General features: G+C 55.2%; 2 protein-coding genes across 22 annotated transcripts; one reads left to right on the top strand and one right to left on the bottom strand.

The window, feature by feature from the left end:
• Positions 1-4,629: 4,629 nt before the first annotated feature.
• NEIL1 (nei like DNA glycosylase 1) lies at positions 4,630-13,264 on the top strand. 17 transcript variants are annotated; one of them, XM_058427743.1, is made up of 12 exons: positions 5,597-6,130; positions 6,912-7,367; positions 9,329-9,404; positions 9,672-9,745; positions 10,140-10,259; positions 10,353-10,416; positions 10,631-10,730; positions 11,748-11,875; positions 12,263-12,290; positions 12,444-12,505; positions 12,669-12,834; positions 12,981-13,264. In XM_058427743.1, the coding sequence occupies exons 1-12, from the start codon at positions 5,829-5,831 to the stop codon at positions 13,049-13,051; spliced, it is 1,647 nt and encodes a 548-aa protein (XP_058283726.1). In that variant the 5' UTR covers positions 5,597-5,828; the 3' UTR covers positions 13,052-13,264. The 17 variants fall into 17 exon arrangements, with proteins under 17 accessions (XP_058283730.1, XP_058283728.1, XP_058283733.1 ...); XM_058427745.1 differs by lacking the exon at positions 12,981-13,264 and having other exon boundaries at positions 5,591-6,130; positions 12,638-12,818; XM_058427742.1 differs by lacking the exon at positions 12,263-12,290 and having other exon boundaries at positions 5,596-6,130; positions 12,638-12,834.
• On the bottom strand, positions 13,245-26,664 carry MAN2C1 (mannosidase alpha class 2C member 1). 5 transcript variants are annotated; one of them, XM_032175795.2, is made up of 26 exons: positions 26,540-26,664; positions 26,130-26,255; positions 25,587-25,710; positions 24,593-24,663; positions 22,556-22,733; positions 22,064-22,253; positions 20,682-20,788; positions 20,383-20,493; positions 19,894-19,986; positions 19,643-19,759; positions 19,325-19,420; positions 19,085-19,230; positions 18,604-18,727; positions 18,128-18,249; positions 17,941-18,026; positions 17,658-17,813; positions 17,366-17,463; positions 17,097-17,191; positions 16,742-16,846; positions 16,500-16,656; positions 16,239-16,382; positions 14,828-14,937; positions 14,641-14,720; positions 14,327-14,475; positions 14,136-14,245; positions 13,245-14,056 (listed from the first exon to the last, which is right to left on the bottom strand). In XM_032175795.2, the coding sequence occupies exons 1-26, from the start codon at positions 26,638-26,640 to the stop codon at positions 13,930-13,932; spliced, it is 3,123 nt and encodes a 1,040-aa protein (XP_032031686.1). In that variant the 5' UTR covers positions 26,641-26,664; the 3' UTR covers positions 13,245-13,929. The 5 variants fall into 5 exon arrangements, with proteins under 5 accessions (XP_032031686.1, XP_032031687.1, XP_032031690.1 ...); XM_032175796.2 differs by having other exon boundaries at positions 14,327-14,406; XM_032175799.2 differs by having other exon boundaries at positions 17,097-17,229; positions 17,366-17,476; positions 26,540-26,660.
• Between the last annotated feature and the right edge of the window lie 625 nt (positions 26,665-27,289).

The following is a 27,289-nucleotide window of genomic DNA, read 5'->3' as shown; positions in this document are numbered from 1 at the left end:
AGTCGACAGTAGAATGGTGGTTAGCAGAGGCTGGAGGAGAGAGGGGGTGGGTTGTGGGGGAAAGGGGAGACACTGGTCAAAAGGTACAAAGTTCCAGTTAGGAGGAGTAAATTCTGGTGATTTATTGCACAGCGTAGTGACCAGTTAATAATGATGTATACTTCACAATAGCTAAAAGAGGGCTTTAAATGTTCTCATCACAAAGAAATAAATATTTGAGGTAATGGATATCCTAATTAGCCTGATTTGATCTTTTTTTGTGTTTTTTGTTTTTTCTTGAGACGGAGTCTCACTCTGTTGCCTAGGCTGGAGTGCAGTGGCGTGATCTCGGCTCACTGCAACCTCCGCCTCCCGAGTTCAAGTGATTCTCCTGTCTCAGCCTCTGTAGTAGCTGGGACTGCAGGCATGCACCACCACCCCTGGCTAATTTTTTGTATTTTTTGTAGAGACAGGGTTTTACTATGTTGGCCAGGCTGGTTTTAAACTTCTGACCTCAGGTGATCCGCCTGCCTCGGCCGCCCACAGTGCTGGGATTACAGGCATGAGCCAGCGTGCCCAGCCGATTTGATCGTTCCACAATGTATACATGTAACAAAACATCACACTGTACCCCATAAATGTATACAATTATTATTTGTCAATTAAAAATAAAACTATAGATAAGTCAGACTAGTATTTCTAAAATATGTTCAACTAGCCACATTTGGGCAAGAAGAAACAAAAATGAAAACTGGGAATAAACAAAGTGATAAAAAAATCACAAGGAGACTAGCCTTGGCAACATGGCAAAACCCCATCTCTACAAAAAAATACAAAAATGAGTCAGGTGTGGTGGTATGCACCATTGTCCCAGCTACTCAGGAGGCTGAGGTTGGAGGATCACCTGAGCCCAGGAGTTCGAGGTTGCAGTGAACCATGATCATACCACTGCACTCCAGCCTTGAGTGACAGAGTGAGACCCTGTCTCAAAAAAAATTAAAAAGAGCTTATCCTATCTTTTTAGTCAGGATAACCAAATAGCCCTGGTCAATGAGCTAAAGCTATATTTGACAGATGGATTCTGTCAGATATATTAAGAATGAGAATTAGAAAATCACTTTGAGGTTGGACACGGTGGCTCACGCCTATAATCCCAATACTCTGGGAGGCCAAGGTGGGTGGATTGCTTGAGGTTAGGAGTTTGAGACTAGTCTTGGCAACGTGGTAAAACCCTGTCTCTACTAAAAATACAAAAAATTAGGCGTGGTGGCCCCCACCTGTAATCCCAGCTACTGGGAGGTTGAGGCTGCAGTGAGCCGAGATTGCACCATCGTACTCTAGAGTGAGACCTGTCTCAAAAACAACAACAACAAAAAACTAAAACTTTTTTATTTTCTTTCGAGACAGGATCTCAAAGCGAATTTTTGTATTTTTAGTAAAGACGGGGTTTCACCATGTTGGCCAGGCTGGTCTTGAACTCCTGGCCTCAAGTGATTCACCCCCCGCCCTCGGCCTCCCGTAGTGTTGGGATTACAGGCGTCAGCCACTGCCAGCCACTGCGCCTGGCCAAAAACCCAAAACTTTATATTCATTGAATAGCAACTACGCATTTCCTCCTTCCCTGCAGCTCCTGGCAACCACCATTCTACTTGCTGCTTCTATGTGTTTAACTATTTAGATACCTGATATAAGTGGAACCATGAAGTATTTGTCTTTCTGGGGTTTTTTTGCTTGCTTGTTTTATGAGACAGAGTCTCGCTCTATCGCCAGGCTGGAGTGCAGTGGCACAATCTCAGCTCACTGCAACCTCCACCTCCTGGGTTCAAGCAATTCTCCTGCCTCAGCCTCCCAAGTAGCTGGGACTACAGACACCCGCCACCACACCTGGATAATTTTTGTATTTTTATTAGAGGCGGGGTTTCACCATGTTGGCCAGGATTATCTGGATCTCCTGACCTCGTGATCCACCTGCCTCGGCCTCCCAAAGTGTTGGGATTACAAGCATGAGCCACTGTGTCCAGCCTAAGTATTTGTCCTTCTGTGACCAACCTTACTTAGTGCAATGTCTTCGAGGTTGCCCGTGTTGTTGCATGTGGCAGTATTTTCTTTTTTTAAAGGCTGAATAATATTCCATTGTCATTTTTTTAGGAGGGCAGGGATGGGGATAAGGTCTCACTCTGTCATCCAGGCTAGAGTGCAGTGGCATGATCACAGTTCACTGTAGCCTCTGACTCTCAGGCTCAAGCAGTCCCCCAGCCACAGCCTCTGGAGTAGCTGAGACTACAGATGCATACCGCTTTGCTAATTCTTTTTTTATAGAGATGGAATCTGCCTATGTTGACCAGGCTGGTCTTGAACTCGTGGGCTCAAGCAATCCTCCTGTCTTGGCCTCCCAAAGTGCTGAGATTACATGCATGAGCCACCATGCCCAGCCTATTATATATCACATTTTTAAAAATCCATGTATCAGTTGTTTCCACATCTTGGGAATAATGCTTCAATGTGTGTTATCTCTTGATTGGGGTGGCAGTTACCTGACTATATTTGTCAAATATTGCAGTCTGAAAGGGGTAAATTTTACTATATGTAAATTATACCTTTATTTAAACGAGAACAACAAAGAAATTACTCCATAGATTATTTGGTGGTCACAAGGTATGAAGCATATGTTTTCTAATGCAGAGGTCTGGCTGCCACAGCCCCCGTCTTGATCAATTTCAGCTCCCACTAAAGTGGGACAATGAGATATTGGGTGCCTCCTGATATGATGCAATTGAAAGTACAGAGCAGTGGCCAGGCGCAGTGGCTCATCCCTGTAATCTCAGCACTTTGGGAGGCCGAGGCAGGTGGATCACCTGAGGTCAGGAGTTTGAGACCAGCCTGGCCAACATGGTGAAACCCCTTCTCTACTAAAAATACAAAAATTGGCCGGGCGCGGTGGCTCATGCTTGTAATCCCAGCACTTTGGGAGCCCGAGGTGGGCGGATCACGAGGTCAGGAGATCGAGACCACGGTGAAACCCCGTCTCTACTAAAAATACAAAAAATTAGCTGGGCGTGGTGGCGGGCGCCTGTAGTCCCAGCTACTCCAGAGGCTGAGGCTGGAGAATGGCATGAACCCGGGAGGCGGAGCCTGCAGTGAGCAGAGATTGCGCCACTGCACTCCAGCCTGGGTGACAGAGTGAGACTCCGTGTCAAAAAAAAAAAAAATACAAAAATTAGCTGGGAGTGGTGGCACATGCCTGTAGTCTCAGCTACTCAGGAGGCTGAGGCAAGAGAATCACGAACCCAAGAGGCAGAGGTTGCAGTGAGCCAAGATCATGCCACTGCACTCCAGTCTGGGTGACAGAACAAGACTCCATCTCAAACAAAACAAAACAAAAAACAATGAAGTACGGAGCAGCACCTAGGAAGTATCCCTGAATATTTATATAATCAAGCCTTTAGATCTAATTCCCAGCCTGCAGGATGAACCACAGATAGAGGAACAATCTCTGTGACAATATCAGTGACACCCTGAGGATACATTCAGACAAATTGAGAATGTGATGCAGCATCTATCTCAAAGGACAACTGTCTGAGACTCTTCAGAAAGGTATCATGAAGACAAAAAAAAGAAGGAGATGAAGTGGGTGGGAGAGGGAAGGTGGTTTCATCTAGATTTAAAATTATTAAAAAGGTATAATCTGGCCAGGCGCGGTGGCTCACGCCTGTAATCCCAGCACTTTGGGAAGCCAAAGTGGGCAGATCACAAGGTCAGGAGATCGAGACCAGCCCAGCCAATACAGTGAAACCTCGTCTCTACCAAAAAAATACAAAAAAATTAGCTGGGTGTGGTGGCGGGTGCCTGTAGTCCCAGCTACTTGGGAGGCTGACGCAGGAGAATGGTGTGAACCTGGGAGGCGGAGCTTGCAGTGACCAGAGATCGCGCCACTGCACTCCAGCCTGGGCAACAGAGCGAGACTCCGTCTCAAAAAAAAAAAAAAAAAAAAAAAAAAGACATATTGGAATCTGCTTGAACAAACCAGCTATAAAGACATTTTGAGGGCCGAGCACCATGGCTCACACCTGTAATCCCAACACTTTGGGACCCCGAGGTGCGGGGATGGCTTGAGCCCAGGAGTTTGAGGCCAGCCTAGGCAACATAGTGAGACCACGTCTTTACAAAACATGAATTAGCCAGGCATGGTGGTGTGTGCCTATAGTCCCAGCTACTCGGGAGGCTGAGGCTGAGGATCACTTGAGCCTGGGAGGTCGGAGGCTGCAATGAGCCATGATTGTAGCCTGGGGGACACAGTGAGACCCTGTCTATATGTATGTATGTATATATATATATAAATATATATATATATTTGGGACAATTGGGGAAATCTGGATGTGAACTAGCTATTAGATGATATTAAGAAGTTACTGTTGGCTGGGCATGGTGGCTCACTTCTGTAATCCCAGCACTTTGGGAGGCCGAAGCAGGCAGATTACTTGAGGTCAGGAGTTCAAGACCAGCCTGGCCAACAAGGTGAAACCCCGTCTCTACTAAAAATGTGAAAATTAGCCAGGCATGTGGCACACGCCTGTAATCCCAGTTACTCGGGAGGCTGAGGCAGGAGAATCATTTGAACGCGGGAAGTGGAGGCTGCAGTGAGCCAAGATTTCACCACCGCATTCCAGCCTGGGTGACACAGTGAGACCCTGTCTCAAAAAAAGAAGATACTGTTAACTAATATCTAATAACTTAGATATTATTAGATATTGTCAACTAATATCAGGTTGTTAATTCTATTCATTTATTTTGGCAGAAATATTTTAAAGTAAATTAGACAAATCATGACATTTCATACCCAATACTTTAACATGCATCTCTAAAAACCAGTTTCTTACAAGGCCACATAATTTTATTACGCCTAATAAGGAGACGTAGCAGGGTAGTGTGAAGGAGGGGAAATCGTGGCGATGGGTTAGGTATACACTTAGAACGAAATGCAGACCCCACACGGAGGCCCTCCCGAGGCCCAACCGGACCTGACCTGGGCCATGTTTGCTTCTCTGTCTTCACCTGCCAGCATTACCCGCAGCTACACTCCAGCCACACAGGACTTCTTTGAGTTCTTTCAGTGACCAATCTCTTTCCTCCCTCAGGGCCTTTGCACTGGCGGTTCCTTCCGCCGGACGTGTCGGGCTTCCTTGTTTTTGCAGGCTGGCGCCTTGTGATTTCAGAGACTCTCCGCAACAGAACCATCTCAAGTGGGTCTACCTCCTCGCCTTTTTTTGTTGTTGTTGTTGCTTGGCTGCACTTCTGACCAGGCAGGCCGTGATGATGTTTGTTTATGAGTTAAGTCTGACTGTTCGTTGATGCTTAAGATCCCCACCGGGTCCCTAGGGCCTGTGCGTACCGCGCACCTGTGCACGTCCTGCGCGCAGCTGCAGGCGACTCCGCTCTGGCTCGTCGCTGTTTCCTGCTGGGGGTGCCGACCCTGTCCCAGGCTAGCTGGGTGACTTCCCCCAACCGCAGAGACAGCGGCGACCCAGGGCCTCAGAACTGCCCCCGCATCCCGCCGGCGCCAGGCAGTGGGAAGTCAGGTTCCTCCGCCACCTCCCAGCCAGGTAACTGCCCCGAAGCCTGCCCCAAAGCCTGGAACCCCCCCAGCTCGGGGACCCCACCCCGAAGAGTCGCTACCGCCTCCCTGAGGGACTACACCTCCCAGCCGCTCCCAGCGCGCTCCCGGGCACCGCCCGTCCTGGCGTTAACCCTTTAGTGGCTGCAGTGGCGATGAGCGGAAAGGACTATGGGTTCCCGGGGAGGGGGCGTGCAGGATCGGGGTGCGGAGGGTGCGCTGTAGGGCTAAGGAGAGGATGGGCTTTGGGGCCCTGAAGAGGAGGGGAGTCAGGATTAACCGAGGACAGGGTCGCAGTGGGGGCATGGGGAGGATGGGCCCTAGAGCGCCGCTCCTCCCCAGAACTAGGATTTGGAGCCTCACGTTCTCCCGCAAAACGAGCCCTGTGGGTGCCAGGCCAGGGGCGGCGCCCAGGTGTGGAGGGGGCAAGGTACGGGCGTCCGCCTTCGCTAAGTGCCCCCTTCCACTTAAGGCACACCTTCGCCTCCGATTCCGAACCGCCCGGGGAGACAGGCAAGTGGCAAAGCGGGGAGGGCGAAGGTGAGGAGTCGATACCACCCACCCCAGGGACCAGGCGCTACCGCGGGCCCTTTCCCTCCCCCAGGCCCGGGGCCGGAGCTCGGGGAGCCCTTCCTAGTGCCCGCCGTCCTCCTGCGGAGCCATGGGGAGCGGCTCCAGCGCGTGGAGGCACCCCCCCCGCCTCGTCCTAGCCCCTGCCCTGACCCGGGGGCGGCCGCGGGGATGTCCGGCCAGTGGGGCAGGCCCGGGGCTCGCTGCGGCCGAGCGGCCAGATCCAGGCGCGTCCTAAGTGGGTGGGGTGGGGGCGCAGGGAGGGGCGGCCACGCGACCCTAAGACCCTTTCAGATGGTGGGAGGGCCTGGAGAAAGATCGTGTGCAGAGGGGGTGCTCCCTCAGATGGGGGGTCAGGAAGTCTCCTTCAAGTGTCCAGGACAGAGGGACAGCAGGGGCCAAGGCGGAGATGAGATCAGTGAGCGAGGGGAGCCCGGAAGAAGGCTGCAGCCGCGGCCCCGCAAGGGTTCGGACTTTCCTCTAAACGCGGCGGAAGCCCATGGAAGGAAGCGGTTAGCAGCAAGGCAGAGAGTCCTGCTCCCTCTGCAGCCCTAGCTCCCAGCGCCCTGGGCTTTCCAGGCACTTGTCCGGGTAGGGGATTGAGGGCCGTGGCGAGGCCCGCACTTTCCTGCCAGCCGCAGCTGGCCACATGCCCATCTGACCCTCCGAGTTCTCCTCTAAAAATGGGGCTGACAGCCCCTACCTCACAAAGTCCACACCGGGCTCAACCCGCTGCCTTCCTCCCCAACAGGACTCTGCCGCCCTCCCTCAGGATGCCTGAGGGCCCTGAGCTGCACCTGGCCAGCCAGTTTGTGAACGAGGCCTGCAGGGCGCTGGTGTTCGGCGGCTGCGTGGAGAAGTCCTCTGTCAGCCGCAACCCTGAAGTGCCCTTTGAGAGCAGTGCCTACCGCATCTCAGCTTCAGCCCGCGGCAAGGAGCTGCGCCTGATACTGAGCCCTCTGCCTGGGGCCCAGCCCCCACAGGAGCCGCTGGCCCTGGTCTTCCGCTTCGGCATGTCCGGCTCTTTTCAGCTGGTGCCCCGCGAGGAGCTGCCACGCCATGCGCACCTGCGCTTTTACACGGCCCCGCCTGGCCCCCGGCTCGCCCTATGTTTCGTGGACATCCGCCGGTTCGGCCGCTGGGACCTTGGGGGAAAGTGGCAGCCGGGCCGCGGGCCCTGTGTCTTGCAGGAGTACCAGCAGTTCAGGTAGGGCCAGCACCAGGTGTGATGAACATAGTCGCGGGCTCCACACCTGGCTCTCTTAGTGCCTTCTTGGCCAACAAGGGGCGAGTCCCTGCCCCTTCTGGGCCTTAGTCCCCTCATCTGCAGATCAAGACAGTGTCCCTGTCCTGGGTCAGCTCCCTGAGCCAATGGACATGGAAACTCAAAACTAATTTGGGGCCAGGTGTGGTGGCTCACGTCTGTAATCCCAGCACTTTGGGAAGCCGAGGTGGGCAGATCATGAGGTCAGGAGTTCGAGACCAGCCTGGCCAGCATGGTGAAACCCTGTCTCTACTGAAAATACAAAAATTAGCCAGGCCTGGTGGCACCTGCCTGTAACCCCAGCTACTCGGGAGGCTGAGGCAGGAAAAGCGCTTGAGCCGGTGAGGCGGGGGTTGCAGTGAGCTGAGACAGAACCACTCCACTCCAGCCTGGGCAACAGAGCACGACTCTGTCTCAAAAAATAATGATAATAATAACTGATGGGGGAGGAGAGAGGAGAGCCAAGAGGAGGATGGGTAGGCACTGTCCTGAGGACGTGTGGCCAGTTAGTGTCAGAGAAGCTGGGGCTCCCACCCACAATCCCACACCACCTCTCAGGGCTCCCAGGAGGCTGAGAAGGTGGAGGGGCTTTAATATGGTAAGTGAGGCTGAGCGGAATTGTTTCAAGGGGATGGGGAGGGGACTACCTCATGACATGGCTTCCGCCTTGGGCTTTGTGGTCTCCCACATCCGGCCTGCCCACTACTCTGTGTCCTGTGGTCTCCTCTGCGCCACTTCCCTGTCTGCAGGAGGGTGTAACAGCCCCACTTGGGATGCGATGCAGGTCACCTCAGATGGCACAGTGTTGGCCACTTCCTTTCCTCTGAAGAGGAAACGTGTATGAGTCTCTGCTTCGTGCCAGGCCTTGTTCTAGGGGCTCGGGGTGCAGCAGTGAACAAGATGAATGTGGTCCCTGCTCCCACAGAACTGATGTTCACATAAGATAGGGGAATGAGAAATGGACCCATGCCTTAGGAAAACCCAACAGGTGAAGGAGGTAGAGGATGACTTGGCCGAGGGTCAAGGTACATTAGCAATGGCCACTCTAGGGAGGTTTGAGCTGAGGCCTGACTGATGAGAAGGAGCCAGCCAGAGGAAGGCATTGGAACTGGCAAGAGTCACAAATGCAGAGGCCTGGAGTAGGCTTGACAAGTTCTCCCTTTCTGGGGGATGCTGTGCGTCTGTTGGCTCTTAGGAGACTTGGATACCTGTGGGATGGGTTGGAGATGTCTCTGGTGCCTTAGAAGAAAGTTGACTCCTGGCCTTCCCATGTGTGAACCCCAAGCACATCCCCAGGGAAACATCTGTCTTTGGTACTGGATTCCTCCCACCTCAGCCTTCCTGGGGAGTCACGCCACAAGTTAACTCTGCCAGCTGGCTCTGAAGTTTCTCTCAGACCACGAGCATTTGGGCTGTTTTCTTAGTCCTCCAGCTGGGGCGTGTGGCAATTGGCTTCCCTCAGGGATCAGGGCACCTCCCAGGCTACCCTTGTACCTTCACCCCAGAACTCTGTCTTCTGGCCCACTCATCACACCCATTAGTCAGTCTTGCCATGACCCTTTTCCGCAAAGAAACAAGATGCACATCCTCTTCACGGTGAGGAGGGGAGACCCATGACCCTTGGAGGGGGGTTGGGGGCTTCTAGGGCCCTCACTGGTACTCCACATATCTCCTGCACAGAGCCAGACAATATCCAGGATCTTGAGAAGAATGGATCCTACCAATGGCAAACCCACATATAGTCTCTAACCCACCACAAATGCTATACAGGGAGCTCCAGACTGCAAACACACTTGAGGTCCTGTGGCCACACTGTTCTCATGTCCTGAGGAGTCTGAGGTGATAAACCCACAACCTCATCTACAACCTCATGTTGCCTTTTTTTTTTTTTTCTTTTGAGACAGGGTCTCGCTGTGTTGCCCAGGCTGGAGTACAGTGGCGCCATCACAGCTCATTGCAGCCTCAACCTCCAGGGCTCAGGTGATTCTCTCACCTCAACCTCTTGAGTAGCTGGAAACACAGGAGTGCATCACTAAGCCCCTGGCTACTTTTTAAGTTTTTGGTAGAGATGGGGTCTTCCTTGTTGCCCAGGCTGGTCTCCTGGGCTGAAGTGATCCTCCTGCTTCATCTTCCCAGAATGCTGGGATTACAGGTGTAGAGCCACCACACCAGCCTCTTGTTACTTTAGATCAGTATTTTTCACCTTTCACAATGAATTTATTTTTAATTTTGTTTTTATTTTTTGAGATGGAGTCTCGCTCTGTGGCCCAGGCTGGAGTGCAATGCCGCGATCTCAACTCACTGCAACCTCCACCTCCCAGGTTCCAGAGATTCTGCTGCTTCAGGCCTCCCAAGTAGCTGGGATTACAGGCACCCACCACCATGCCTTGCTAATTTTGAATTTTTAGTAGAGACAGGGTTTCACCATGTTGGCCAGGCTGGTCTCGACCTCCTGACCTCAAGTGATCTGCCCGCCTCGGCCTCCCAAAGTGCTGAGATTACAGGCGTGAGCCACTGCACCCGGTCGTCCTTTCACAATGAATTTAAATCCCTTGATGTTCCCATTTAACAGATAGGAAAACTGGGGCAGGGAGAAGAGGAACTGGAACTCCCAGTTTCCTTCCCCTTGCACCCAGAAACAGGTTCTCTGAGCCCCTCTCCCCATCCCATGGAGGGTGGGGATGGGTCTTACACACCCAGACTGTGTCCCTCCAGGGAGAATGTGCTACGAAACCTAGCAGACAAGGCCTTTGACCGGCCCATCTGCGAGGCCCTCCTGGACCAGAGGTTCTTCAATGGCATTGGCAACTATCTGCGGGCAGAGATCCTGTACCGGTCAGCAAGCAGGCATGGGCATGGGGACTGGGGTGGGCCAGGTGTGCCCACATTCCCCACTGCCTAGCATGGCTTCCCCTGCCCCCACTACAGGCTGAAGATCCCCCCCTTTGAGAAGGCCCGCTCAGTCCTGGAGGCCCTGCAGCAGCGCAGGCCGGTGAGCCCAGAGAGGGATGGAGCACACGTGCTGGCACACTGGTGTCCACATGGGCCGGCAAGGAGATGGGTGGGGTCAGGTGTCCCCAGCTTAGCTCAACAACGGGGGCAGGGAGGGGATGAACTGCCCAAGGTCTGGCCAAGCTCAGAGGGAAGGTCAGCTGCCTTTACATGGCCCCGCTGACAGACAGGTCCTGCCCCTGCCCCTTCCTCAGAGCCCGGAGCTGACCCTGAGCCAGAAGATCAGGACCAAGCTGCAGAATCCGGACCTGCTGGAGCTATGTCACTCAGTACCCAAGGAAGTGGTCCAGTTGGGTGAGGCCAAAGATGGCAGCAACCTCTGCTTCAGCAAATGATTGTGTAACCCTGGGGCACTTGTCCCTCTCTGGACCTGATTCACGGATTTGGAAGTTTGTAGCCCTAGTTGTTACTCCACAGACTAGGCCTCCTCACTTGTCAATAGTGTTTCCAGGCTGGGCGCAGTGGCTCATGCCTGTAATCCCAGCACTTTGGGAGGCCGAGTGGGGTGGATCACCTGAGGTCAGGAGTTCGAGACCATCCTGGCCAACATGGTGAAACCCCATCTCTACTAAAAATACAAACAATTAGCCAGGTATGGTGGCGGGCACCTGTAATCTCAGCTACTCGGGAGGATGAGGCAGGAAAATCGCTTAAACCCAGGAGGTGGAGGTTGCAGTTGAGCTGAGATCGTGCCATTGCACTCTAGCCTAGGCAACAAGAGCAAAACTCCATCTCAAAAAAAAAAAAAAAAAAGGGTTTCCTCCAAGCTGCCCATGAGGCAGGCAGGACAAGGATTCTTTTATATATTTACACACACGCACACACACGCACATGTGTATTTTTGTTAGAGATAGGATCTTGCCATGTTGCCTGGACTAGCCTCAAACTGGGCTCAAGTGATCCTCCCACATCTGCCTCTAAGTAGCTAGGACTACAGGCTCACACCACCACACCAGGCTAATTGTTAAAAATTTTTTTTGTAGAGACAGGGTCTCCCTATGTTGCCCAGGCTGGTATTGAACTCCTGGCCCCTAGGGATCCTGCCACCTAAGCTTCCCAAAGTGTCGGGATTACAGGTGTGGCCACTACACAGGGCCAGGACAAGGATTCTTAATCCCACTCCAGGATGGGAAACCCATGGCCGAGTGGGAAGAAACCAGCTGAGGTCACATCACCAGAGGAGGGAGAGTGTGGCCCCTGACTCAGTCCATCAGCTTGTGTAGCTGAGGTCTGGGCCAGGTCTAACCAGGCTCCCCACTCCTCCCAACCTGAGCCTGCCCTCTGATCTCTGCCTGTTCCTCTGTCCCACAGGGGGCAAAGGCTACGGGTCAGAGAGCGGGGAGGAGGACTTTGCCGCCTTTCGAGCCTGGCTGCGCTGCTATGGCATGCCAGGCATGAGCTCCCTGCAGGACCGGCATGGCCGTACCATCTGGTTCCAGGTTGGGCCCTACTGTTCACACAGGCAAACAGAGACCCCAGGAGGCTGACGGGTGGAAACATGGGGTCACAAGAACTGGGGTGGTGATGTTCAGGGTCTGTCTAGACCCTCCAAGGACCACACTGTTCCTGAGGGTCACATCCCTCCCCTCCCTTGCATCTCAGGGTTGCAGCTAGTGGAAGTAGCCCAAGGCAGGTAGCCCAAGTGGAAGTAGCCAAGGGCAGAGCAGCTTTGCTGATGTGGACTCAAACATGGGGGATGTCCTAGAGGCTTCCTAGGGGAGAAGCTACACTGATCTGGATGGGTGTGTGTGAGTCCTGCCTCTCCAAGGAATACTGCCCCTGTGCCAACCCAGGCTGATTCCTGAATTATCCCCATCCCATTTTAGGGGGATCCTGGACCCTTGGCACCCAAAGGTAAGCTACTCCTAATGTAATAGGCTAAGAGAGCAGAAAGGACTTTACGCCTGCAAGGGCTACAGCACCCTTCTCCACCCTATCCCCCTGCAACCCTGGGAGTCACCCCTGGGCAGGATAGGACCCTCCAACTCCAACACCAGTGTCCTGCAGGGCGCAAGTCCCGCAAAAAGAAATCCAAGGCCACAGAGCCAAGTCCTGAGGACAGAGTGGAGGTATGGCTGCCTGCTCCTGCCTCCTCCTCCCCTGCACTCTCCAGCCCTGGCTGCCCCTCCCAAGCAGCTGCCTTACCCTAAGAGGGTGGGGGGAGTGGTGGGCCCTAACCAACCTCTGAACTGCTCTCTCAGCCCCTCAGGGACCCGTGTCTCCTCCATCCAGGACCCTTCGCCTCCAAGCAAGGCCCCTTCCAGGACACGAAGGGCAAAGAGAGACCTTCCTAAGAGGACTGCAACCCAGCGGCCTGAGGGGACCAGCCTCCAGCAGGACCCAGAAGCTCCCACAGTGCCCAAGAAGGGGAGGAGGAAGGGGCGACAGGCAGCCTCTGGTGGGCTTTGCTCATCACTCCCAGAAACTGGCTCTACAGGAGAGGATGGGATGGTGGCCTAGGAGCGCATGTACAAAGGTGGGAGAGAGGCTGCCACAGCAGCCCCTGGGAGTCTGAGCTGACCATCTTGCCTGTTCTTCCCCCAGGCCATCGCAGACCCCGGAAGGTCAAGGCTGACACCCCATCCTTGGAACCGGAGGAGACCTCAGCCTCTTAGCAGGAGGGTCTCCTTGCCTGCACTCACCCTTTCTTATTGTCTTGCCCTGAATCTGGGGGTCTGAATTCTTGGGAGCAGGCAATATCTGAAGGTGCAAACAGGCCCTACAGCTGTTCCCTATACAACTCTCATGTTTTTAATTGTACCCCATCTTCCACATCTTTAAAGCTCATGTGAAAAATGCTGCATTTTTAATAAACTGATAAATTTGAACTTCTTGGCCCCTCTTGGTCTGAGATGGCAAGGTAGGAAGGGCCTGCTGCCCGGTCCTGGTGACAGAAGGCCCAGCTCCTCACAAGGCAAAGTGAGCCCCCATCCCAGTCAAGTCTCTGGCTCTATCAGAGGACAGTCTGCCTCTGCAAGGACAGCCCCTCAGAGGTGGTACAAAGACCCTGGCCCCAGGCAGCCCAGGAGCCATAGCTCCTCCAGTCCAGATTCTCCAGGGTCCAGGGCTGCCCCCTCATCCTGGCAGGAGCCAGGCAAAACCCACCCTTCGGCCCCTCCCCAGCCCCAGGCCCAGGCCCTTTGCCTGCTAGCACAGGGGAGGGGCTTCTCAACTCATGGTCTCTTCATTGGCTTTTGGTGGCTCGAGGTCCCCAATCTCTCTTGTGGGGGCTGCAACCCAGACCCTGCACACACAGGTACCTTAGGATCTTGCCCCTACCCACCAAATACCTGGCAAACCATCCCACCCCAGACCTCTCACCCCCACCTCAAGCCTGAGGATGGGCCCTAAGGGGACCGAGCAGCAGCTACCAGCAGGGTTCCTGATCCAAGGATTTATTCCGCAAGAAGAGACTGATCCCTGCTTTAGGCTGGGGAAACAGAAATTAGGAGTCCCCAGAGCCTTCCACAAACAAAACCCCAGCCCCAGGGACTCAGTGTGGTGGAGGCTGAAGCACGAGCAACAGGGACAGCACTTGGAAGGGAGAAAAGGTGAGCTTCAGGCGGTTGTCCCGAAGGGTCAAGTGGCCAGCAGGGTCTGGTCGCTCCAAGAGATCACAGCTGGAGAACAGGAGGGGGGCCATGAAGGCTCTGCGAGGGCGAGACTCGATCCCCGCCCCTATCCCGCACCGCCACTCACAGGATGGCCTCTTGAACCGGCAGCGACAAGTGCAGCCAGCAGTCCACGTGGCTGCCGTGGGCCTCATACAGCCTGAGGACCAGCGAGCGGCGCTGGGGGCCGCTCTCCGCCTGCAGAGGAACACGGCTGGTGGGCGGGCCCGAGGGCGGGCCCAGTTCGGAACCCCGCCCCCAGTACGTCCCACCCCTTGCCTGCTTGACGGTCTCCAATACGACAGCGGGTGAAGACACGGAAAAGGCACTCCAGGCGGTGGCGGGCGCTGGGCTGGGGGCTGGCAGAGCCAACAGGGGGAAGTTTAGGCTGTAGGCAGCTTGGATAACGCCAGCATCCTGGAAAGAGCCTGGGGTACGACCAGGAAACAATGCTGGTGGAGAATGGGGGCTACCCTCCCCTGTCCCTAGAAGGGGCAGGGAGCCAGGTTGCTGGGGTTTGGGCTCAGAGAAGGGCAGAGAGGTGTCTAGGGCTGCAGGAAGGCCCCACCGTCCCCACCGTCCCCAGCACTCACCCTTGTGCAGCATCAGTGCGTAGGTGAACTCGTGGCGCCCTGTGTCAGCAGTAGCGTCCGGGGCTTTAGGCGCCCGCAAGCTGGGGTGAGGAGGGCGGGTAGGGGCCAGGCTGAAGCTGGTGGAGTTGTGGTCAGGAAGACCCATTTCCCCATGCCAGCTCCCAGGCCTGGTGGGTACCCCACTTACAGCGAGAGGCTGAGGATGCTGCCTCGCACTGACGCGCCATACTTGCAGTCGTTGAGCAGGGCCAGCCCGAAGCCGTGTTCTGACAGATCCATCCAGCGATGGGCCCACACCTGGAGGGCAGATCCCAGACCCACTTGGTGGCCCTGTGCCCCTCTTTGTGCTCCCAGACTCCAGAGCTCCTGTCACTAGGCCGAGCACAAGCTCTAGAACCACACAACTGAACTCCAGCTCCCACTGTACGGGTCCCTGGGCATGCCACCCAACCTGCCTAAGCCTCAGTTTCCTTATCTGTGAAATGGTAATAAATAATAATACTCACCCCATCGAATGATCATGAGTATCAAATTAAATGTAAAACTTTTTTTCACACAGGATCTCAGTCTGTCACCCAGGCTGGAGTGCAGTGGCTTGATCTCAGCTCACTGCAACCTCCGCCTCCCAGATTCAAGTGATTCTCCTGCCTCAGCCTCCCGAGTAGCTGGGATAACAGGACATGTGCCACCACGCCCGGCTTCTTTTTTTTTTTTTTTGAGATGGAGTCTCACTCTGTTGCCAGGCTGGAGTGTAGTGGCACAATCTCAGCTCACTGCAACCTCCGCCTAAAGGGTTCAAGGGATTCTCCTGCCTCAGCCTCCCGAGTAGCTGGGACCACAGGCGCGTGCCACCACACCCAGCTAATTTTTTTGTATTTTTAATAGAGACAGAGCTTCACCATGTTGTCTAGGATGGTCTCGATCTCTTGACCTCATGATCCGCCCGCCTCAGCCTTCCAAAGTGCTGGGATTATAGGCCTGAGCAACTGCACCCGGCCAATTTTTGTATTTTTTTTTTTTTTTTTTTTTGAGACAGAGTCTCGCTCTGTCGCCCAGGCTGGTGTGCAGTGGCACGATCTCGGCTCACTGCAAGCTCTGCCTCCCAGATTCACGCCATTCTCCTGCCTCAGCCTCCCAAGTAGCTGGGACTACAGGCACAGGCGCCCACCACCACGCCCGGCTAATTTTTTGTATTTTTAGTAGAGACGGGGTTTCATCGTGTTAGCTAGGATGGTCTCGATCTCTTGACCTCATGATCCGCCCACCTCGGCCTCCCAAACTGCTGGGATTACAGGCATGAGTCACCGCGCCCGGCCCAATTTTTGTATTTTTAGTAGAGATGGGGTTTCACCATGTTGGGCAGGCTGGTCTTGAACTCCTGACCTCAGGTGATCCACCCGCCTCAGCCTCCCAAAGTGCTGGGATTACAGGCGTGAGCCACCATGCCTGGCCAATGTAAAGCATTTAGTGCAATGCCTGGCACACACGTTAGGAAGCAGCAAATGTTGATTATCCTCTTCCTCCCTAGCCTGTTCCACACAAGCAGTCTCCCCAGCCAGGGAGGAGTCCAAGGCTACCCCCACCCTGCCATGTCAGACCTCAAATCGAGCCCAGTCCCAAGAGGTATTGTAGTGGGTAGGTCGCTGCAGGTGCCCAAACTGGATCTCATAGGTGGCCTGGGAACTCCGCACGCGGGCAGGGAACTCCACCTTCAGGAACTTGTGGGCCTCATGCCAGTGTACCTGGGAGCGGGAAGGAGGGTGGGAGTCAGGGAATGAAGAGACACACCAAGGCCTGGGGCTGGCCCCTCCTTACCAAGCACACCTGGGGGAAACAGCCACCCCCTACCCCCGCGCTACCTCGGTGTGGAAGCGGACATAGGGGCAGCCAATGTCCAGCACGACCTCCTGGCTAAGCCGACTGTTGGGGCTGATCTGTAGCAAGAACCAGGCACTGCCCCGCAGGCCGCCCTCGGTGCCCACTGCCAGGGTCCCTGCCTGGCCCAGCACAGGCTTCCTATGGGACAGGGGTGGACATACTGATCCAGAGCAGCCTGTGTTCCCACCACGTCCACCATCCCCACATGCTGCCCAGCCCATACCGTGTCTCCAGGTGGTAGTCCATGACGTCCCATGCATCCCAGTACAAGGGGACATCATCAAATAGCACAAACTGGTTCCCCACGGCGCCCTCAGCAATGGCCTCCCTGGAAGGACATGGGATTGATGTTGTACAAACAACTGACCTCGCTCTCTCCAGCTGCTCTTGGTGGGGTAGGGTGGAGTAAGTAGACCCAGCGGACAGGGGACTACTGCCCAGCCTGCCCTGCTCCATGTGTGGGTTCCAGCCCAGAGCCACTGATGGGCTGCTGTGGGCAGTGTTGTGGCCAGTGGAGAGAGGAAATGGGCTGGGGTCTACTTGCCAGGCACTGGGAAGGGGCAGTGAGGAGTTGGCACCTGCCAGAGGCCACCAGGACCAAGGACGTCAGGCGGCCAGTTGGGTCCAGCTTCACTCGGATGATGCCATTGTCCAGAGTCACGGAGCCGTCAGTCTTTGTGGGAGGAGGCCTTGAGGCTGAGTCTGTAGGGGCTTCCCACACCAAAAGTCTTCCCACCCCAACCCCAGCCCCGCCTCACCACTTGCTCCAGGCAGGGGAGTTCAGGACCCTCAGTTGTTAGAAAGTATCCCAGCACAGCTCCTGCCCCTCAGGACATGCAGGACTCACCTCTTGTACTACGAACACAGGCTGCTGGGGCAGCAGGGGCTGCAGCGAGGTGGGGGGAGGAACAGGAGCATAGCCCATGCTGGGCACTGTCACCAGGGCTGGGGGTGAGGCCTGGGCATCAGTGTAGCCTTCCTGACCTTTCAGGAAGCTTGCGCAGGTGGGGATGGGGTGGTGGAAGATGTGCTACTACTCTCCAGTTAGGCGCACCCAGATCCCTAGGGGTATCCCAGGCCTGATCTGTCTGGCCTCCATCCTTCCTGCTGCAGTAGCAACCCTTCCCCTCAGCTTGTACCTAGGCTGTGGGCCCCGCCTGGTTTGGGCAGGGCCATCACTTCGGTCCGCTTCCAGGGCAGCGTGTTGATGATGAGGAGGCCCTCAGGACCTGGCTCCCCAGCACACAGGGCTGCGGCTGCGGCACTGAGCAGTGTATTGCCATGGGAACGGATGTCTGAGGAAAGACTGGCTGGTCATAGGTGGGCAACAGGTCTAGAATGAGCCCATGGGTATCCCACAGGGGACACTCCGGGTTCAGCCCTGAGGTTGGAGAGAGCAGGCAGGACTATTGTGAGCCTAACCTTCATAGTGGCACATGGCTTCCTCTGCCACCATCTGGATGCAGCTTCCAGTCACCACATCATGGAACTGGTTCAGAAGCAGGAGCCTGCAGGGGCCAAGGGCAGGGATGGGAAGGCTGGGAGAGGCAGGCACGGAGGTATCTGCAGTGAGTAGTCAGGTGGGTGGCAGGGGCAGAACTGGGCTGACCTCCAGAGGTGCTGCAGCTGGGCTGCTGGGTATAGGAACTGGGCACTGCGGGCCAGGGCCAGGCTACTGAGCAGCTCCACGTCGTGCAGGATCCGCTCACATTCCCGGTTCCCCTTCTTGATCTGAGCCCAGGATGGGAAGATTAGTCTGGAGCCTGCTTAGGTGTCCCAGGACACCTTCCAAAGCCCTCCCTTGCTCAGAATCCCTGAGGACTCCCCAAGGGCCTCGTGGAGAAGGCCTCTGGTGGGTGACCTGCCTTAAATGCCTTCCCTCTTCTCCCTGCAGCCCAAACCCCTCTTTCTTCAGGGGTTTCTGCCTCCTTCAACCTTTCTTGACCAACCCAGGTCTTGAACTTCTCTCCTCCAAACTTCTCTTCCCCTGGATCTGGCCTGGGCTCTGTCCCCTACTGCCTTCTCTGACCCTCTGCAGGATCAAGGGCACACCCTCCCTCCACGGCCCTGCAACCTCCCCCTGACCTGGGCATGGGTGGTGTATGTGCCATTGTGCAGCTCCAAGAAGAGCTCCCCAACCCACGTGCACAGCTGCTCTGAGTCACTCTCCAGCGCTGAGAAGAGCTGTCTTGGAGAAGATAGCTGCACCCTGAGGAGACCACAAGCCTAGGTCTCCCAGCCTTGGAGACCACATGGCTCACCCTTCTTCCACACCAGAGCAAAAGATCCAGCTCCTACAGAGAGGAGCCACTCCAGAAAGCTCCCCATTCACACATTGCCAGCCCTGGACGCCCTAGGAGAGCCTCTCTCTCTAGTGGGCTGGAGTCCTTACCAGCTTCAGCTTTTCCCCCACCCACCCCCAGGGTGGAAGTTTGGAGGAACCCGTGGTCTAGGATTGGGACAGGACAAGGTCCAGAGGAGGGGTTGGGCCCAATGTCTGAGGGAAGGCAGGGCTCATGGCAAGGGCCCAGGGTGGGGCTAAAGGAGCGCCAAGGCCCGGCCTGACCTGGGCAGCCCATCCGTATTGCTCAGGCGCTTCAGGCGGTCCAGCATGGTCTGGGTGGGGCCACCACCCCCATCCCCAAAGCCGAAGAGGAAGGCACTGTGGTTGGCCCGCCCCTTGTCCCGGTTGTTGGCCACGGTCTTCAGCACCTAGACAGGTGAGGGCAGGCCAGCATGGATCAGCCTGGGACAAGCCAGCCCTCTCCAGCCTGCCCCTACCCCACCACCCTAGGTGACCCCTCACCTCCTCCACGCTGCCCTGCATCCCATAGGAGTCGCCAGGTGGAAAGTGGACCAGTACACGGGAGCCATCCAGCCCCTCCCAGAAAAATGTATGGTGCTACCAGCAGGGAAACAGAGGCAGGGCAGAGAGGCCAGAGTCAGGGCTGAGGCAGAACCAGGCCTTCCAGACTTGGTCCTGCCCCTGCCTGCTATGTGACCCTGGCAGAGGCAGAATGAGGGTTTGGTGGTCTGTCTAGGACCCCATGATAAGGGGGAGAGGCAAATGGGCCACGCAGGACTGAGGCCCACTCTGACCCTGTCCCCCCTGGGGCCTGCTTACTGGGAAGGAGTTCACCAAATTCCAGCTCAATTTCTGGGTGAGAAAGCGCCTGATGCCACAGCCGTGCATGATCTGGGGGAGCTGTGCTGAGTAGCCAAAGGTGTCCGGCAGCCAGAACTGCGGAGAAAGAGGATCCTGGAGTGCAGGAACAAGAGCTCCAGGCGGACTCACCCCAGCCTCAGCCCCTCAGCACTCCAAGTTGAGCACCAGCCCCACTTGCCCACAGCCTGGTGTAGCAGCTCTCAGCCTACCTCGGAGCACATCTTCCCAAACTCCTGCAGAAAGAAGTTCTGGCCCTGCAAAAACTGCCTCACCATGGCCTCTCCACTGGGCAGGTTCCCATCCTGGCAGTGAAGGAAGTGGGAGGCAGCCCAGGTCAGTGCTGGACAGGCAGCAGGCAGGCGCTCAGGCCAACCCAATCCCTGCAGCAGAAGCCAAGGCTGCTCAAACATGGGAGTTACAGCCAGAACTCAGGAAGGACCCCTGTCCTTCAGGCCTGACTGTCCATCTGCCTGAGGGGGTGCCTAGGACTAGGCCATGCAACTTGTCACAGCACTGGAGGCTCTCCTCCCCCTTGAAGTCCCAGGCCTTGAGATCCCAGGGACTAATGAGCCAGCCCTGCCACACAGCGGGGATGAGTGGCCTGCGGAAACTCACCAGCAAAGCCGGGAGGGCTGGCGCTACCTGAGGGAAGGCTGTTGTCATGTGGTTCAAGGCTGAGGAGTGCCCAGTGCACTTACCATCTCTACCCAGGTGCCCCCCACAGGCACAAACTGCCCACGGCATGCAAACTCCTGGAGGCGGGAGTACAGGCCAGGGTAGCGGCTCTTCACCCACTCCAGCTGCTGCGCCTGTGGGCAGGTTGAAGGGAGCTGGGACCAGAGTGACAAGGGCCCCACCCAGGACTGAGCATATGGGACTCAGTGGGTGGCTGAGGGTGAGGAGCAGCCCTGCCCCCAGGCCCGGGAAGGCTTCAGGGCCTGTGGAGCTCCAGGGAGGGCCACGTGCCTCCCTTCCCCCTCAAAGCTGTCCCTCTGACCTGGGAGCAGGCAAAGATGAACTCAGGGTTCCGCTCCATGAGCTGCAGGGCGGTCACCCAGCTCCGGGCACATTTCCTCACAGTCTCTTTGAAGGGCCAAAGCCAGGCTATACAGAGAGTGGGGTGGAGGATGGAGGGAGCAGCAAGGCTGACCAGGCCCGGGCTGGGACCCCAGAGGGTCACCTAGCCCCCCTCCCATCCCAGGCCCTTCACCCTGGAAAGCCCTGTGGTGTCCCTCCTAAGCGGTCACTTCACTTCACTCCAGCGAGGTGGGAGGAGGGGCTGGGGAAAGGTGGCGGCAGTGCTATGAGGCCAATTATACAGGTCAGGAAATGGAGACTCCAGGCCCCAGAATAGCCTCAGTCCTCTTGGGGAATTAAACATCCCCTAGAGGATCCTACGAGAAGTAGCAGGGACTACCCTGCCCCTGCACACGCTTGATGTATACCTGGGAACAGAGGCATGGCTCCCAGGATGGAGCCAGCTGTCCTACCAGAGGTTGCTACAGCCTCTCCTGACTCCCAGGCTGCAGTTCCTTCCTTACCAGCCCAGAACCTCTCACACCTTACCCTACATCTTGGCACAGCAGAGAAAGCCCTTGTTCTGTGATCCCAAAACTTCAGCTGCATCAGAATCAATACCTTCAGGAGCTTGTTAAAAATGTGGATTTCCCGTAAAACTCCGACACTGCAAACTTGTCCAGGAAGCCTCTCTGGAATCCCCCAACCCAGCTGGAGTAAGTACCTCTCCTGTGCTCTCCAGTGCCCCAGACTCCCCACCATTGTGACACCAACTCTGCCTGCTGAATCTGTCTCTGTAATCCTACCCTCAATATCTAACATGGGCCCCATGAGGCATCGGATTTTGTTGAAAGAATAAATGCGGCTGGGCACAGTGGTTCATGCCTGTAATCCCAGCACTTTGGGAGGCCAAGGCAGGCAGATCACCTGAGGTCAGGAGTTCGAGAGCAGCCTGGCCAACGTGGTGAAACCCCGTCTCTACTAAAAATACAAAAATTAACCAGGCGTTGTGGTGGGTGACTGTAATCCCAGCTACTCAGGAGGCTGAGGCAGGCGAATCGCTTGAACCCGGGAGGCAGAGGTTGCAGTGAGCCGAGATCACGCCATTGCACTCCACCCTGGGTGACAAGAGTGAGACTCCGTCTCAAAAAAAAAAAAAAAAAAAAGGAAAAAAAATAATAAGTGAATCCAAAGCAAGCAGAGCCCACAGTCCAGCCCCCCCAGCCCCATTTTACAGATGGGGAAAACGCAGGTCCAAGAGGGGCAAGAACTTGCTGAGCATCACACAGTGCTTCTAGGGCACATCCAGGTCTTCAAGAGCACTCCTGCTTCCCTAGCCAGCCCAACCAGCTGCTGTCCTACCTGTATCAATGTGGCAGTGCCCTGTGGCATGAATGGTGTGTTGGCTTTCACCTCCATGTTGGCCAAAGAACCTGGAGGCCAGGGCCTGGGCCACTGGGAAGGTCTCGGGCTGGGCAGGGTCACACACGTTCACCATCTGATTGGCTGTGTACAGGGCCTGGAAGCTGCGCTGGTTGTCCTTCCCAAGGCCCTGCAGCAGGGTTCTGCCCCTTAATCCCCTTTTCAAGCACAGCTTCCAGACCTAGGCCCCACTGATCTCCTCAGGGCTCTCAGCAGAGCTCCCCTGACCCCCAGCCCTTTTTCCCTGCTGGTCCCCCTGCTCAGCACCGTCTCCTTCCTCCCCTTCACATAGGAAAATTCTCTCAACCCTCAAGCAGGTGGAAACCCTCGTCCTACTCTGGATTCCCAGAGTCCCATTTATCTGACCCAAGGAACAACCTTCTTGGAGCAGGGCTCTAGAGGGTAGCAGGGGGTACAGGGGGTGTTAAGTACCTTGGCTATGCCCAGCAGCAGCTCCAGATCCACCAGGAGCATGTGGACATCCCGGTGGAACACAGCTAGCTCAGCCCGGCTCAGCTGGAACATCTTCTCAGGGTCAGGGGCTGCGATCATGCTTCCCTTCCCGGCCCCCAGGAGCCCACTGCAGGCTACTTCCACATAGAGAGTGAGGCTACAAACATGGGGAGACAGCCTCAGGCTAAGAAGGGACTGGCACAGCACTCTGGGGACTTGGGGAGGGGGCACCCAGGAGGCATCCAGCTGAGCCCAACCTGTCTGCTTCCAGGATCCACTACCCAGAGGATCCCACAGTGTGACAAGAGTGCATGTGGGAGGGTTGTGGTACAAACACCAGATGGATCCCATGTCCTGCTGTCAGAGAGAATAAGTAGCAAAGTTTGGAACCATGTAAAGTACACTGCTGTTTAGTCTTATATTTCCAAAGTTGTCTTTGCAAAGCACTGCCTTGGTTTTAGAACCCTCTTTGCATATTAAAAGTATGTTCAGATCTCCCAGGCTCGAACTTTAGACCCAAGATCTAAAACCAACATGGCCAACATGGGCAGGCCATTCATTGGAGAACAGGCTGGGCTGTGGTGATGCCATACTTAGGCTTCAGGGAGCAAACACGACTTCCTTAGGGAGGCCTTCCTGACTCCACTTCCCCGCTAAGTCTAGAGCAAATTCCTCAGTGGAGTACCCAGGATTTTCTTCCTGAGCCCTCAGTTTTGTAATTATATGAGTGGATCTGTCTCCCTTTGTCGGCAAGGACTATTTTATTCACCACCATACTCCCAGTGTCTGGAAGCATCTGAAACAGTGTTCAATCAATATAAAATACATTAATAATGTCTAAGAAGTGTTTTTAATGGTGTCATAAAATGTCCATGTTATAACATGGAATGTAAGAAGTCAGGATACAATCTTGACTAGTAAAAACTATACCGGGATGAGCCGGGCATGGTGGCTCATGCCTGTAATCCCAGCATTTTGGGAGACTCAGGCAGGTGGATTGCCTGAGGTCAGGAGTTTGAGACCAGCCTGGCCAATAGAGTCAAACCCCTTCTCTACTAAAAATACAAAAAATTAGCTGGGCATGGTGGCAGGCACCTGTAATCTCAGCTACTCGGGAGGCTGAGGCAGGAGAATTGCTTGAACCTGGGAGGCGGAGGTCGCAGTGAGCCGAGATCGTGCCATTGCACTCCAGCCTGGGTAACAAAAGCGAAACTCTGTCTCAAAAAAAAACAAAAACAAAAAACCTCCCCAAAAAAACTATGCCGGAAAGATACACCAAGAACATGAATACTGGGCCAGGTGCGGTGGCTCATGCCTGTAATTCCAGCATTTTGGGAAGCTGAGACGGGCAGATTACCTGAGGTCAAGAATTTGAGAGTAGCCTGGCCAACACGGTAAAACCCTTTCTCTACTAAAAATAAGAAAAAAAAAGCTGGACGTGGTGGCACACACCTGTAATCCCTGCTACTCGGGAAGCTGAGGCACAAGAATCGCTTGAACCTGGGAGGCAGAAGTTGCAGTGAGCCAAGATCGTGCCACTGTACTCCAGCCTCGGTGACAGAGGGAGACTTCGTCTCAAAAAAAAAAAAAAAAAAGAATGCTGAGATGTTAATAATGTTCATCTCTATTCTAGGGAGTGGAATAACGGTAGTTATTTACTTCTTTGTGCTTTCCTGTATTTATCACAGGCAAACATTGCTATTATTTTTGAGACAAGGTCTCACTCTGTTGCCCAGGCTGTAGTGCAGTGGTGTGATCATGGCTCACTGCAGCCTCGGCCTCCTGGGCTCAGGTGATCCTCCCACTCAGCCTCCCAGTGTAGTGTGGGTCACTGCACCCAGCCCATTATTTTCATGGTTAGGAAAAAATCATGCTTTTAAAAGCAAACAATGAGATGTGAGGATGATTGTGCTGGAGCAGAGGGGTGCTTATGAGATCACTCTGGGCCTCAGCTCCTTCTTGCTCACTGGTACTCCCTCCCTGACAGCACTGGTCAACCAGGGTACAGGGACTCACCTTCGGGGGTCTCTTTCCCCCAGCTTGTCAGTCAGGACATAGCTGGTCTTCTCACCCTCTTTGGTTAAACCCTAGTAGGGAGGGGAGTGAGAGAGACAAGGCTTGAGGCTTTTGGACAGTTCAGGTAAAGTGTAAGCCATGGGGAGTCAGGCCCCTCCATCTGGTTCCCAGCTCTGGGTCCTCTCTCCCAAGCAGGGCCAAGATTGGCCAATCAGGGACCCTTGGCAGTAGATGCCCCAACTCCCATGGCAGCCAGCACCATGACCATCAAATAGCCTGTTTACCAATGGCAAAGCCATAGTCTTATGGAAAGGGCCCTGGGAAGGAGTTAGGCAGCCTGAGTGTGGATTCTGGTGGCCTCTGCACCCCTAAATAAATACCTGAAAAGAAACTCCATGAAGTCAGGGGCAGGTTTGCCTCATTCCCTGCTACACCCTAGTGCTTAAGGGTATGGCCCAGAATGGACACCAGGAGATATTTGCTGAGCCAGTGAAGGGAGGGAGGGATGGTCTCTGCCTTCTTGTAGCCAGGAAGAACAGTCTTAACCCCAGATTGAGAGTCAGTCCAATTTGAAATGGAAGCTGTGTGAACCTGAGTGAGTCAACTAACCTCTACACATCTGTTTCTTAATTTGTAAATGGGTATAAAGACCTACTAGATAGGAGTATAAGGACTAAACCTGATAAGGGTGGAGCATGAATAAGACACTTAACAGTGGTTATAGCTGGGGAATGGGGTGGGTGATAGGGAGAGATCCATTACTTTACCTAGAACTGTTTGAAATGTTTTCCTATAAGTTTGTATTATATACAATAAAAACTAAGGACCAATTGCACAGATGCCCAAGTGGCAACTTCCCTAGTCCTGAAATCCTGATACCACCCTGTGGGCAGAGCAACTCAGCTGTGGCTACTCAAGAGTCCACAGGAGAAAGGCTGTAGTCATTTCAGGGCTGAAATGTGGCCATACCTGGCCCTACGGCAGGGTTCCTCACCTGGACAGGTTCTCCATCACGCCACACCAGACCTTCTCCATCACTTTCCCAGCAAAGGTGAACTTCCTGGCCCACCCATGCCTCTGGGATGGTCAGCTCCACCCGGAACCAGCAGGTCCACCATCTGCAAGAGAGCTGTTGTGATAGGCCTAGAGGTAGAAGCCCTATCCTGATATCCTTCCTTAGACAAAGTGTCGGCAGGGGCTTGAAACTCTCCAAGCATCTGCAGTGTCACAAGGTACTCAGCTTTGAGTCACAAGAAAGGAGCAACAAGGTGAGAAGCAAGATGAGGGAAACAGGCAGAGGCGTCAAAGGTTCGTGATCCCTAGGGTGCCCTTCCTAAGGGATGTCCAGAGGCGGCTACGTGGGAATGAAAACCATCCCCTGAAGACTCAGGCACCAGGGAGCTGTTCCCAGCAGAGGGTGCTGCTCGATCCCACGTAGTTGTCTAGGGCAGAGGGCAGACAACGAAGGTGTGGCTGGGAACTGGGTTGGAACTTCCCTTAGGCCCGTGGCCCCGCCCACCCGCTGGGCATTACCTACGTGGGTCCGAAGCTGTCGCCGACCTGCGCCGGGCGGAAGTCCCGCTGGACTGCCTCCTGGTAGGGAAGTCTCTCCGGCGTCAGGAAGCTGGAGAGCGCAGCCACAGGGCAGCTGGCCCCAAAAAGCCTGCGTGGGACGGGCCGATGGGCACATGCTGGAGGCCGCCCCGTTTCCGCCTGGGGGCCAGCTGGCCGGTGGGGCCGCACTTTCCCTGGATCCTCCACCAAGAGGGCTGCCTGGCCGCTCCGCGGCGCAGTCCATTCCCTACCCCCTCCTCCCCGGCCCCTGCCCTGCCCGAGGCGGGCACTTCGTCCCGCGGCCCGGGTGGCTGCAGCTTGGGTTTCTCCCCGGAAGGAAAGCCTGAGGTGCACGGATGCGGTCGGCCGGCTGCGGGGGACCAGGGGCCACACCTGCCGCGGAGGTTACAGTCAGTAAAGTAGAGCGGTGACACGAACTTCTCCACCCGCTCCAGCGTGGTGCGCCAGTGCTTCAAGGCCGGCGCAGCCGCCATCGCCGGGCTCTCGCTCCTCTTTCCGGAAGGCCCCTGGCGCTACCGTTCCGCTCCACGGCAGGAAACCAAAGGTTCCGGCGTCCAGAGAGCACCTCCCAGTCCCGGGCAGCTTTTCTTGGAACACCGGCGGCTCTCGGAAGCCCAGCTGCTGTCTGAACTTTGAGCCAAGTTGGAAGCTAGAAACTGTGTTTTTGAGGCTCCCCTATGTTGTCCGAGATAGTGGGCCGCAGGGAAAATCTCAAAATAAAATGGGAAATTTGACGATTAGAACTCTCGAAAGTCTCGGGGCAGAGACTTAGGCCATTCGGCAAGACGGGCGGGAGCCTCAGCTGCTGCAGACTCAGCCTCAGAAGCAGCAACCAGGAGACCTCTGGCTCTAGCTGTCGGTGAACACGGAAAGTGGTGTTTGCTTAACGTGGGAGAGCCAGACTACCTGGAATAGGTGTTTTCATACCGGACGGAGATAAGGGTGTTAATGAGCAGGGAGGTAGAGCTTTACGCCCAGGTTACTACGACTTACTCGATTACACGCTTTACTGAATGTATATTGCTAACTCTTGCACGTCACCAGAAACTGGAGTTTGAGGTGGCAAACAGTCATGGCATTGACGATCCCAATAGAAAAATGTGTTTCACCATACAGGACTGT

The sequence above is a fragment of the Hylobates moloch genome, unplaced genomic scaffold, assembly GCF_009828535.3.
Source record: "Hylobates moloch isolate HMO894 unplaced genomic scaffold, HMol_V3 SCAFFOLD_14, whole genome shotgun sequence".
NCBI classification, from domain to species: Eukaryota; Metazoa; Chordata; class Mammalia; order Primates; family Hylobatidae; genus Hylobates; species Hylobates moloch.
The sequence above is the reverse complement of the archived record's forward strand: the minus strand, read 5'-3'. Positions and strand labels throughout refer to the sequence as shown.